The sequence below is a fragment of the Pagrus pagrus genome (genome assembly GCF_965226575.1).
Source record: "Pagrus pagrus genome assembly, chromosome: 3".
NCBI lineage: Eukaryota > Metazoa > Chordata > Actinopteri > Spariformes > Sparidae > Pagrus > Pagrus pagrus.
In genome coordinates this window covers 34,394,533-34,407,801 of record NC_140187.1, presented here as the reverse complement: position 1 = coordinate 34,407,801, position 13,269 = coordinate 34,394,533, and the positions used below count along the sequence as shown (strand labels likewise).

The window sequence follows — 13,269 nt, the reverse complement described above, 5'->3', positions numbered from 1 at the left end:
TTGATCTCAAATTAACCCAATACCTATGCAACACACCGAATAAAGTGTCTATAATGTGCTGCTGATGTTGTTTTTGCCTTTGTAACTGACTTTTGAATTTGGTATGTTAAGCCTCTGTAGAAACACATTATCGAAACTTGAACAAAATGTATTTATTAATGCTTTAAACCGGCACCCATTTGTGGCCCAGCTGGCGTGGGGAAAAACTTACCTCTACCAATTGGTAAATTAATGTAACATTTACGATACAACGATAGCTAAGTGTGACCGATTCATCCCTGGTAAGACAACTGAGACAAACCTGGTCGAGGGGGTGCCCTAATAAACTAAATGTCACACAAGTCAAACTCCTGAAAACTTGCAGAATGTTGTGGAGAGTTCTAGGGACACGATTGCTCGAAATTATGTTACAACATTGGCTATTTTTTGACTCGTAATGTGCTGGATTCCCAGTCTAACAAGCTAGCTATCAAAAACAACACGAGGACCTGATCAAAAATCCATGGGAGATCAGTCCAGACACAGCCAAATGCAGCCCTGCAAGCAGACCCTCATTATGGGGAGCTTTTAACCACCCAAGCAAGCCGCTTGGACGTGGAAATGTAGTGGGGACAACCAACTTGTTCTTAGTATTAGCTAGCTTAGTTAGTTAGCTTCATGGCTATGTTTGGTTGACTGCAAACATGGTCAATACGTGAATGTTATATTTATATTACTGCCAGCATAGAGGGGGTTGTTAACAACTGACTCAAATGTAATGTACTCACCTAAAGAGGCATTCCAAACTTGTACAAGCGAGGCAAATTCAAGTCAAGAAGAAAGTCCTTAGAGTATCCCAACATCAAATCCAACCAGACCAGTAGGCCTGCAGGCCGGCCTCGGAGTCTCCTGTATCCTTTGCCCTTAAAAGTAGCTCCCTCTCCAGAGGTAGGAAACAAACTTCTCAGGGTCTCCAACGCAAGGCGGAAGGCGGAAAGTTAAATTCCCTGTCCTGTTCAGGTGCACTGCATCCATTGAGTGTCTATTATAGATCCTCGTTGGATAAATCCATTTATTTTAGTGTATTTTATATTTACAGTCGCTATTTATATTGGGATATATGCTGCTGTATGTGATACAGGGCTCTGATTCTGTCTCGGGTCCTTACATTCGCCGAGGCGCCCATCCCCCTCCTCACCGGCATCGACCGCGGGTCCCAGCGAAACTGACACACAACCACGCCACGGGGTTTCCCTGGCGACCGTGCAGGGGCTCTCTTTTTGGGCGGCCCTAACTGCGAAATCCCGCCTCTATCCGATGATTCGACAGCAATGTGCCAGTCATGTTACACACGACACATACATGCGTGTCTTTGGTAAAATACAACGTCAATTACTTTTTCTCCGTCAGTTACGTAACATGGGGCGGGCACTGCTGTGAGGAGGGGTGCGAAAATTCAGTTCCATTATGATATGTGTGTGCTGGTGGCATACAGGGAGGAGAGCAGGAGAGAGTGGCTGGATTCGGGAAACATATTTCACACCCAACAGAGGATCTGCACCTTCGAGGTTTCGGGAAATGCTCGTTATTAAATTCAAATGCCATGGAATTAATTTCAATGCGTTAGAGGGACCAATGTTTTTTCATTTGAGGGTTACATCCATCAGACTTAACGTGGAAGGAGCTTTCATACCAATAGATAGTAACAAGCGTTAGCTACACGGGGTCTCAGGGGCCCAGTTCCAGGGACACCAGAGGCAGGGTTAGCCCACTGGGTCAGCCCCACCTACCGGTATGTCAGACGAATGGGGTATGAGGTGTCGTCCTGGTAGCATCTGGAAAGGGGTTGGACAGGGAAATTGACCAGTGCTCCTGTGTTGCATCTTCTTATTACTGGTCCCTCCTACTTTTGTTCCTGCTGCCGAAAACAGCCTCTTCCCACACTTGGCAGCCACAGAAAAAGTGGCCGATGTGACGAAAATACCTCTAGCAGCAGCGGCTCAGTAAAACTAAGTCACCTGGGAGTTGTCACTTACCAGAGGATCGGGCGAAAAATCGTAACGTTGGCTATGGTAGCATTTACAGAAAGAGAATAGAGGAGCAGCCCTTGTTTTTTGCTGAATAATGTAACGTTGTTTCCATGGCCGACCAGACACGCCGGATTTACACGCGTTTGGGAGACACTGCTTTCAATAGATACAAATAAATGCAGGATAATTTAAAAATGTGGACTGCGATATTCATAAACAACTAATAACAATGCCGCAGTTGGTTTCATGTCATGTCATGAGACTTGGTTGGCGACTTTGATTGGCTGTGGTGATAAATGCCAACGTCATATGTTGCAGAGGTCTGACGAGCGATTAAATTAGATAGCAGAACAGTACAATTGATACGATGCGACTGTGGGGACAATAAAATCGACGAAAACTCATAAAGCACATTAAGCTAAACATAGGTGGTTATTAAAATATTTGGGTCATTTGCTTAGGGGATCGACACTGATACGAAAGAAGTAGACGGCTATCCTCCCTACTGTAGACTTCCCCTTCTCATAAGATGTAACAGATCAGAACTGTAATATGTCAGTGTCTTAACCACAGTTACGCGAATAAAGTCAAATTAAATCAGTCCACGCCGGTACACTTTCGACTCAATGGCCAAGTCACGGACGAAAGTGTCTTTTTAGTCAGTGGATTATATATATTTTTTAAAGAAACACTTATACGCAACAGCGACGTTTAGGTTGGACGTTGCTACAAATGTCACCGGTACATAAAAACAATGTCTGATTTCTTGAAATAACATCAAATTCTCCCTTTCGTGGTTACCTTCAGCAGAATCATTTCTGAGAGGACGTCATGAGGTTAATAGTTGAACAACTTATAAGCAGGACTGCCATGGTAGGCAGCGGCCATATTCAACAACACTGCCATTGTTACTGCGGTGAAAAAGCAATGTCATATGGCCAGTCCAAACCACGCACTGCAACATGGCTGTTCAACCCTCCCCCACACTGCTTTCACCGCTACAGCCCCAGCACATCTCTTCTCTATGCACAGTCTGTATGTATGCTCGAGTCTGAAGGTAAAAACACGATTCGGGCTTCTCTTACTTAATCTTGAGGAGTTTTAATTGTCCCCATAATCTGGAGTACTCACACAAATTACTGTATAACACAGGAGGTATCAAAGTGTGGACATGTTACTAAATCTGACATAATTTTAGGATTCCAGTGGTCTGTTTAAATATACATTTCATGAAGCATGCATGACACTGCCATTTTTTTTTTTTTTTTAAAGATTTCTCTTACAAATAAAATCTTTGACATTGAGCTACCAATTCTGGGAGTGGCAGCTCAAGGCCACAACTTTTTGTTAGTGAGAACACAGACAGACAACAGCTCACACATCATTCTTTGTGTATTAAGATGATTAATGTTCAAGGCTATTCACCAAGTCCGTAACAACTGTCGTACACACAATCATCTGTGTTCTCTCAAGCTGTAAACTGATCAACTCCATTATTGGAAACTATCCACAACAGGCAGATAGAGTGCATAAAAGCCTAGCACAAACCTTAACTATGTGTGACATTTGGCTCCCTCTCGTCCACCATCAAACTCAACCAATAAACCTAAAATTATAAACACATCATTTGTTTCCTGTTGCAGAAAGAAAAAGATACAATAAAACAAAGTTCAGTAACTGTGCATACTGTTTAGGATGGCACACCACAGATTATACGGTATATGGCCCTAACAGGCATATGTATACAAAATATAGCCATTTATCAATAAGTGATGTTATTGAGTCTGTAGGATAGGGATCCTTGGGAGAATAGTTGCATACAGACACAACATCATTTAAAATCAAATCAAAAATGAGTGTTCACATATTAATCAGGATATAAGTTATTCTTCACTCAGGAGAAGTGGATCCAACAGGGAAATACTACATCTGCTATAGGCATAATTGTAATTACACTGTGTATTAGGCTACATTACATGGCCCCTTGAATAAGCATAATTACAATATTGTTCAACCACTAACACAACTTAATTTGACTTTTCCATATCTGAAATTGGACAACAGACTAAATGTGTTTGAAAACTGATATCAGTCAGGCTCCTCTAAGTAGGTGGCCTGTTTAAAAAAAGGGAAAGGTCACCGGAGAAAGACTGCCTTCGTCTTCTTCCCCTGTGAAGAACTCCTCCTGCTCTCAACGGCCGACAAAGCGGCAACAAAGAATAAAAGGGAAACAAATGGCTGAGAGTGTTTGTTTTCTGGTGCTGGGACTTTTGCCCTGTTCTTTCGGTCTTCTAAAAGGTTGTTACACTCTTGCATGCCAAGACTCTCCCTGCCGCTGGGAAATGCTGCCCTCCGCTGGTTGCATGGTGGCACTGCAGAGCCATGCCTTCCCCACTGTGGGTTTGAGCCCCTCAAAGCAGCTTCAGACTCCCAGTGACATTGTTCACCATCTCCTCCTCACCCATGATGGCCAGGACAGTGCGGGACCCAGCCTCCACCTGTCAAAGACAAAAGGGGAAAGGTTTAGTGCTCAGACTCCCAAATGTCTTCATGCCCTGTGCGACACTGACAAAATCAACCAAATTCGGACCAAAAATAATCAATAAGGGAAATGGCTCTAAAAGACATTTACACAAAAACAACAAAAGTGGCCTGTTTCCCTCACCTGGGTGAGCCCTGCATCCTGTACCAGGTAGGTGGGCAGGCTGAGGCTCATGGCCAGAGCCTGCAGCTCCAGTAGATGAGCCACGTTGGTGCCCTGGACCACCACTTTCTTGGCTCTGTATCAACAACATACACAATTACTTTTTCATCGATAATGTTAAATTAGTATTGACTTCATTATTCAACAATGTTAGAAATGCTGGCAAAAGCTACCCACTTACCCACTGTGGTCCCACTTCCAGGCCATCTCCCTCCAGCTGTTCTTCTCCTGTAGAGCCTGGTACAAACCCACAGCAGCATGGCCAACCTGGGCTGCCACCTGCACAAACACACAGCATTGCTTTCACACCTACACATCTGTTTAAGTTTTCAGCTGTACTGAAAATTGCCTCAATAAAGTTTAACTCTTAACTTAGATAACTGCTCTAAAAAAATGCATAGTTTGTATTAGAATGCAAACTATCGAAAGACATTTGCATGAGATCACTACAACTACTTTTTCAGTGAAAATGGTATGAGCATACTGTAAACTACCAGCAGAGCAAAAAAGCACATATGTAGTGCTCATTATTGGAAGAACCTGGAAAATTCCAGACAAATGCAAATTGAAGTCAGTCGAACAGGACACACAGCAGCTTTACATCACTGTAAAACCAGAGATAGGAGTTAGTATACTGGCAATAAACTAGGTTTTTGCTTTAACCAATCATTATTAAGTAAATGTTGGTAGCATAGTGTAATGGATATAAATTAACAGGGCACATGTACAAGGATGTGTGTCAAACTTGGGCACAGACAGACAGCAGAGGAGAGAAGCAGACACCAATAAGACACTTTAAAGCACATTCCCCCGTGACCAGGAGGGATGTAAATGATTGAGTCATACTGTGTAAATGACCAACAAATTTATTGATCAATAGAAATATTTTAAAGATTTAATATCGAAATTGTGACACCCCTAGTTCCCAAAACACTTTGCTTTCACTATGCAATTTTGTCTAACACCAAGCACACAATCCCAGAGGGAAAATTAAGTCTGACTAGCAATCCAGTCAAGCAGGGCACCTGGTAACATTTCTATCTGCTTTCATATCTCCATTATAAACTTTACAAAGACAATTCAGTTGTCTTTGTAACAGCGGCACCAAAAATAATACCACTTGGAAGCGCTGGGGGTCAGAAGTTGTCTGTTTCCACTTTAAATACAGGGGAAATAATTTAAAAGCCAGCTTGGTTAAAAAGTTCTGCCTTGATGTTTTGTCAGTGGTGCATTTCTTCAGGATGGATTGTGCATTTGAACACAGCACACATTTGCCACTGGCACCACTGGACTCGCCTTTCCAACACCCATGGCAAGATCCATATTCACCACAAACACCATCTTGAACATGAGGTCATCGTCTCCCTCCTCCTGAGGGTCAGAGCAGACAAAAAGAGACACTGAGATTTGGCTTTGGACAAACTCCAGGAGGTCTAATGTACCAAGGTGTACCTGTGGGGACTAAGGCTAGCTTATTGGCACCTCATTCTCCAGCTTGTTGAAGTAGTACATGGCCGCCTCTTCAGCAGACACATTCCGAGTGTGCAGAAGTGCCTGAAGTGGTGAGAAACAATGAAAATGGTCAAAGAATAAAGCAGTGGATTATGCCACAATTTTGACCACCTGTGTGGTAATCTAAGAAAAATACATTTATTCAATTAAACTCAAAAATGGTTCTCTGGCACAATTTTTACTATATAATTATTTGGGATGTGCAAAAAGTGGTGGATTTGAGCTGCTGGATTTAATCTCAATAAATCAAACAAACCTTTTACTGAAATGAATGAAACGCATAGCTACAATATGTTTCAGCAGTGGTATCTAAATCTAAATACTGGAGCAAGCAAGCTTTATCGTAAGTCAGTCTTGGTAGAAACTGTCCCTGAGGACACTTAGCATAAACAGTTTCTGGAAATCATCTCAAAATTCTACAGCTACAGGATTATGACATTCAAAAAATATTTTAAAAAAACTTTTAAGTATTGCAGTGTTCACATTATATTGTATGGGTCATTGAAGGTCATCAATGGGAGCGATTACAACGAGATAAAGGTGCTACTGTAAGTCATACAGATGACAGAATATGTAATTAGCGCAATGAATGAATACACTTCAGTATTGTTTACTGCCAAATCAACTATACCACTGAGAAATGCAACATTCCCATACACAGTTATCATTGGATGTTGATGACAATGTGGCCTTAATGGTGAAACAAGCTCCCCACCTGTTTGGCTGCCTCCTCTGGGATGTCCAGCTCTCTGAGCTGCTGCAGAAACACAGGGTTGACCTCCTGAGAGCCCGAGTCTGGGCCTGACTGCTCTGATGGCTCCATTCTCGACTGCAACAACAACAGCAACACTAAACGCCCTGCACAATACTAACCCACATAAAACAGGATTGTGGATTGTGAATTGTGAATTGTGAGCAACTTTAAACATAATCATATGCATTTGTCGGCTTCTTATAAAACAGATGACAGTGCTAATGAATGAATGCATACATTCATGGGTGGATGGCATATTAGCACAAACATGACAAGCTAATACCATAGATTGAGTCACAATGGGTTTTAACCTCACGGCACGGCTCATGTGGTTACTTCTTGAATGAATTGAGCTGAAAATGGTGATTTGACGTTTCCTTCATACTATGCACAAAGGGAATATAAAGAGAATTACAAAAATAATGCAACCATAACTGAGTACCAGAAAGTGTGAGATGGTCGCAGAGAGGTTAGCGTGAAAGCTAGCTGTACGCAGGTCGCAGCTCGCCAAATAAAGTCAACGTACACGCCATTCAAATTAGCATTGAAAACACTGCAGCTAACGTTAACAGTTAGCGTTCGTTTGGACCACTGAGCTCTTTCAGAAGAAATAACAAACTGCACTGAGATGCTTATAGTTAATGCTTGACAGTTTAGCATCAGCTCATCAGCTGCTGTTACAGAGGTATCGTTAGCTAACGTTAGCATTAACGTTAGCCGCTACAGCTAACCGGACTAGCGTCAGTCATCGGTTTGTCTGTAGTTACCTGTTTTGCGCAGCAAGCTCGACAGCAGGAACGACGGCGACTTCCCCGCGGCTTCTAAAACCCTTAATTTTCCCCGGCGAGCGAACAGTTTCTGTCGATGTGGAATTGCATTCAGAGGGACTCCTGACTGTGTGTCTTCAGCGTTACTCCATTTTGGACCCTTGCTTGTTGGCACAGGATGCTGCTCCTTGTCGAATCAGAGTCAGTGCGGTGTTACGGACTGCTGATGGTAATGATGTGCTGAGGACCTGCGCCTGCACTCAGCACATGAAGCCTCATCACCGCTGGCATAAACGCACGCATGAATGTCGGCTGTTTATAACTGAGCTGGGTTTTTATAACCTCGTTCCCACATAGTTACGCCAATTGTCAACTTAACTTTGACAATACCGTCAAGTATTTAAACCTATAACAGGCGAGGGTGTTCTGTAGTTTCTATCTAGTTTCAATCGGCCTGTACCAGTTGACTGTCTCTAATAGATTAAGCCTTTTTGTTAAAGGGTAATTCCACCCATTTTACACCTTTAAGTGTGTTTACAGGTCTCAGGGAGTACGACTGCATATGTGAAGTAATAGCATAAAGCCCTTTGTGGCTCCAGACGGGGCTGTGTGTAAGCAGATAAATTGCCTCCAGTGACATCACTCAGTGATGCAGGGCGCACTCACACTACTGAAGTCCGTACCGTGCCCAAGCACAATGGAATGCCAAAGTCCAGTTTGTTTGACTGGTGTGAGCGCACCGTACAACACGGTACACTTCCGTGGCCCTGGCAAGGTTGGAGGTGGTGTGATTCGGCACAGTACGGTTGCTCATGCACCAGCACAAGCACAAACACGGGTGCACAACGTGAACATGAAGTATAATCATGTGTATTACGCCGCCTTGCATAATCAAGAAATCCAGGAATGTGAGAGGTCGTCTATGACCAAAACCACAAAATAAGCCACAGAAAAGTCAGTAAAGTGATGTGATGACGTATGTACAAGAGGTAACCATGCTCAGGCCCGGTTGTGGCCAGAGCAATGTTTAGTGCAGGCCAACTGGGGAGGAGGGACAATCTGCTTCGGCACGGTACGGAGCAACTGGGCCAAGTGTGAGTGTGCCCTAAATCGCAATAATCTAGGTGCCGCGGTTTGAAAACCAGTCCATATCTACGTCGTAGGACTTCTGATGAAGAAATGCCTCCAGAAAATGAAAGAACACACTTCAGAGAGTAGGTTAACCATAGATTTTTTTTCTCGACACATTGTTCATCCCTTGAGTTTGTATAGGAAAGGCTCTAATTGGCGCTGCTGTTTGCGGTGTAAGTGCAGTCTTATCAGCGGAAATCAGTCAGACCTGCCTCCTTTGGTCACAATATCATCAGCCCTGTCAATCATTTGGGGAAAAATCAGGTGTTAGCCTAATCTCTGAGTAATCCTTTAATTTTCTGGAGGCTTTTTTTCCATCAGAAGTCATACAACGTCGATATTTTTGGGTTTAGTGTGTTTCTCCATGCTCCCACCACAGTCTGGCCCCAAAGCAAGATTCAGTGATGTATTGACCCTTCCTTCTTTTTTTAATTTCCTTGGTTATGCGGCCCAATGAATAATAATAATAATTTTATTTATAGAGCACATTTCCATCAAAGTGCTGTACAGTTACAAAACATTTTAAAAAACATACAAAAACATTTAGAAACATATAAAAACATTCAGAAACATAAAAACATACACAGCAATAAAACACATAGTATAAACAAGAATAAAAGAAATGGCAAAACACCTAGGACTCATATGTTGCAGTGTACAAGTGGGTCTTGAGCTTGGCTTTAAAGACCTCAACTGAACAAGACTGCCTGATGTCCAGAGGAAGACTGTTCCACAGAGTAGGTGCACGGAAGGAAAAAGCCCGCTCACCGGCTGTTTTTTTGTTTACTTTTGGGACACAAGCAACCGCTTGCCTGGGAGGGCAGAGGCCGTGTAGGTACATAGGTATTGACCAAGTCAGACAAATAGATTGGTGCAAGACCATTTAAAATTTTGTAGGTCAACAGCAGCACCTTGAAGTCGGCTCTAACCTGAACAGGGAGCCAATGAAGAGAGGCCAACACAGGGCTGATATGTTGATATCTTGATGATCCGGTCAGCATACGGGCCGCTGCATTTTGGACCAACTGCAGACCACGAAGGCTCTTTTTGGGCAGCCCCGACAAAAGCACGTTACAGTAGTCTAACCTTGAAGGCTTGAGGTCTGATCAAAGAGCACTCCCAGATTTTTTACCTTATCCTTGCACGGAATTACATATAATATATATGCAGTAGTTACCTCCACTGGCCCCGCTTGCGAGTTCCCACCAAGCCCTCAGACTTTACATTGTGATGAGATCACAAACTTTTAAATAGCTTTTTTCAGTTTGAAGAAGTTTTACAAATATGAAACCTCCATGGATCAAACGTCTTATTTGTTACAGACGTCTCTTTTATAATAGAGGTCAGAGAAGACATTTTTTGCTGCAATAACTTAAGTGGCCACTGGGCCAGATTGGAAGCAAGGCTGAGTGTGGACTCCAGGGATAGTCTATTGCCCTCCTGTTACACTGTTGACTCATTATGGACAGTTAAAAACAAATGATACAGCAGGACCAGGGATATCACCTTTTTTATTCCACACATTCTTCTCCTGGTGCCTATATTACCCACAATATAACTCACCCATTGAGTGACATCACTGGAGGCAGTTTATCAGATTACATTCAGCTTCCTCTGGAGCAACTAAAAGCTACTTTTTCACATATGCAGTAAAACTCCCCAAGACCTGTGAACCCACTTTACTGTGGAAAGTTGCCCTTTAAACTGACACTTGCATTTCACCATCTCAGCAACCTCATCACTATATTTGCATTTCACCAGATAATTGGCCAACGGCCCGACACACCAACTGTGGCATCCTGTTCACGATTACAGCTGGGACCATAGCGCTGAGTGAGTGTCTCTTCAGTATTAATGCTTTCTTATGGAAAGAAAAAGAAAACAGAACACATCATTTTAAGAATACTTTATTACATCAGCATCTGTGAGAAGTTACACCTTCTCTTAATAAACAGGTTAAATCACTACAGTTACAATTTAAATCAGTATGTACAATGATATTAACACACAAAATAAGAAATATTCTTAAAACTGCTCCTTGCAGAGCCTGCTCTACATTGCCAAATTTATACAGCCTAATAACAATTATAGTTTTCCCTCAGATTTTCCCTCAGTCTTTATCATCACTGAGCGTTCACCCCCATGGCAGATAAAACCATCCATTCATATGAGTCATTAGTTACTTGTGTGTGTTAAGTACGGGTGGGGGTTCATGGACAGAGATGAGACCGTTTAAAAAAAGATCATCCTTTTCACTATCATCTTTTTTGGTCACTGAAGACTAGGGCTGAGTATCCAACATCACTTCTTGAGTGCAGGTGAAACAGTCTAAAGCATTGACTGAAGTACAGATAAACAACTAAGCACCTAATTCAGCATATTTTCAGCCTTGTCTTTTTATAGATGTGATCTGATATTAAAACGTTTTTTGAAAGATATTTATGTATTCTGCAAAGTTAAATTATTCTGGTGATGTGCCAAAGTCTGTTTCCCAGTCGATTTGGGTTTCCCCTTGCGTTCACCTGAACCCAACCAGTTACCTCTGAAATGCCTAACCATAACCTCAATATTAACCTAAATTAAGCCCCAACCACACAGGGCAGTGCCATAGCAAACACTAGTTAAAGAGGAAACAGAGTTTGGCTCAAGACCAGCGTCAACAAATGTCCAAATACAGTATACCCCACCCTACTAACCCCCAGAGGCCACCTCAGTCTTTGTCATTTAAATAAGAACAACATCAGCAATTATGAGCTCATGTCTATAAGGTCTCTGTGCTCCAACTGAAAGCAGAACAGTACGACAAGATCAACTACACTTACTGAAGCAGGAGTAGTACAATCAATGCATAAGATGACAAAACAAAATACCATACAGACTGTCAGCACATGAAGCAGTGCCACCTTGTGTTCAATACCTGAACTGTACACTAACAACAATGTCAAACATTTCAAGACGTACCGTTGCCTCGGCTTGGAGTGGAACAAGGTGAACCATGATTGAATACACTGTTCAAAACTACATGGAATGTTTAAAATGTACAAAACAGAAATTTGACTGACTTACACAATAAAACACCATGGTGTGCACTAACTTCATTAATGAGTTTCTTTATAGAAGGATTTTTGTTTCCCCCTAACATCTTTCCAGTGACTTGAACACTACAGACACATGAGTAAGTATAAAAGCAAGAAACAAAAACAGAGTAAACTGTCAGACAGTCGGGGTTAAAGTACCTAAAAATGCTGCAACGCGCAGGTTCTCATTTCTAATCTCACACCAAGTAAAGAAAATAATGAGCTCGAAAAGTCTGAAGTGTGTGTGTGTGTGTGTGTGTGTGAGTGATTCGCTGCAAATGAGACTGTCCAGCAGGTGTGACTGTATATGTGCATGAGGGTAGATCTGTGCTGCTGTACTGGTAGTTGTAGCTGGTTGAAATGTACAGCAGTGTTACTGTTGAGTCAACAACATGAGAAAAAGTATTTGATGCAGCACAGTAGGCTGAGGTAGAGAGTGGCAGTGACTTAATAAACTCTCAGCAATTTGCTTTAAGTAAAAGGGGTTATGAACAATGATGTGGCCATTATTCTTCATTATTCATTATTCCACCTGTTCAAAATCTTCAAACTGGGTTCACTGTGTTCTGAATACTGCTGACTTAACATCTAAAATATAATAACCAGTTACTTCAACACTTTGAACTAGAAACCACAATTATGAAAATAACAGATGCAGATTGGCAACCAGAGCAATATGGGTAACTGCTGACACACACACACACACACACACACACACACACACACACACACTGTACACACAGAAAGAAAAACTTCTGACCGTACAGCTACAACAAGCACACAAGGCATAAGAGGTACCGCTTCATAAAAATCACTCCAGAGGGAAAACAGTGACATAAAATCCTCCTTTTATCAGTTCTATCAGATCAGATCAGCTGGCTGCGGACCAGCTGGGTTCTTTTACATGAAAGCTGCTGTGTATAGACTGAAAAAATCCAGCACGTGTTCTGGAGAGACAAAACACTCCTTCAAATGTCTCTTCATAAAGTTAATGGAGGCACAGCAGGCCTGGCCGTTGTCTTGGTCCAGGTTTGTCTGGTGTCCATGTGCTGTCCTGCCTCTACAGAGTGTCTGGACTCGAGTCACAGCTGCCTCCTTCACCAACACCAAACTTTAATGCCAGGCTGAATCTTCTGATCCTTTGTGTGGGAAGAAGTCACAGCTCCTTACCTTCAACCCTTCCTCCTAAAAGGAAGGCTGCGCTATCTTCTCCTTTGTCTGTGTGTTGCTCTCCTGCTTTTCAGTTCAATCTGCAGTCTCTTAATAAATCACCTCCTACTCCCAACCCACTCTGTTTGCTGTGGCTCTGGTGGGC

At 42.4% G+C, this 13,269-nt stretch overlaps 2 protein-coding genes across 7 annotated transcripts in view; both read right to left on the bottom strand.

Annotated features, from left to right (window-relative positions):
- setd5 (SET domain containing 5) overlaps positions 1–1,231 on the bottom strand; it is a 42,117-nt gene extending 40,886 nt beyond the window's left edge. For 4 of the 6 annotated variants that reach the window (XM_084349562.1, XM_084349564.1, XM_084349563.1 and 1 more), the window contains exon 1: positions 768–1,229. The gene's annotated coding sequence lies outside the window, so the exon portion shown is untranslated. Of the gene's footprint in view, positions 1–767 lie in introns of all 6 variants that reach the window. The other 2 variants (XM_084349566.1, XM_084349565.1) reach the window with 2 other exon arrangements.
- A 1,863-nt stretch (positions 1,232–3,094) lies between these two features.
- Positions 3,095–8,004, bottom strand: LOC311254287 (putative peptidyl-tRNA hydrolase 2). Its single transcript, XM_084347981.1, has 7 exons — positions 7,747–8,004; positions 6,941–7,054; positions 6,196–6,267; positions 6,010–6,084; positions 4,895–4,992; positions 4,675–4,789; positions 3,095–4,507 (listed from the first exon to the last, which is right to left on the bottom strand). The coding sequence occupies exons 2-7, from the start codon at positions 7,046–7,048 to the stop codon at positions 4,421–4,423; spliced, it is 555 nt and encodes a 184-aa protein (XP_084204107.1). The 5' UTR covers positions 7,049–7,054; positions 7,747–8,004; the 3' UTR covers positions 3,095–4,420.
- Positions 8,005–13,269: the final 5,265 nt, after the last annotated feature.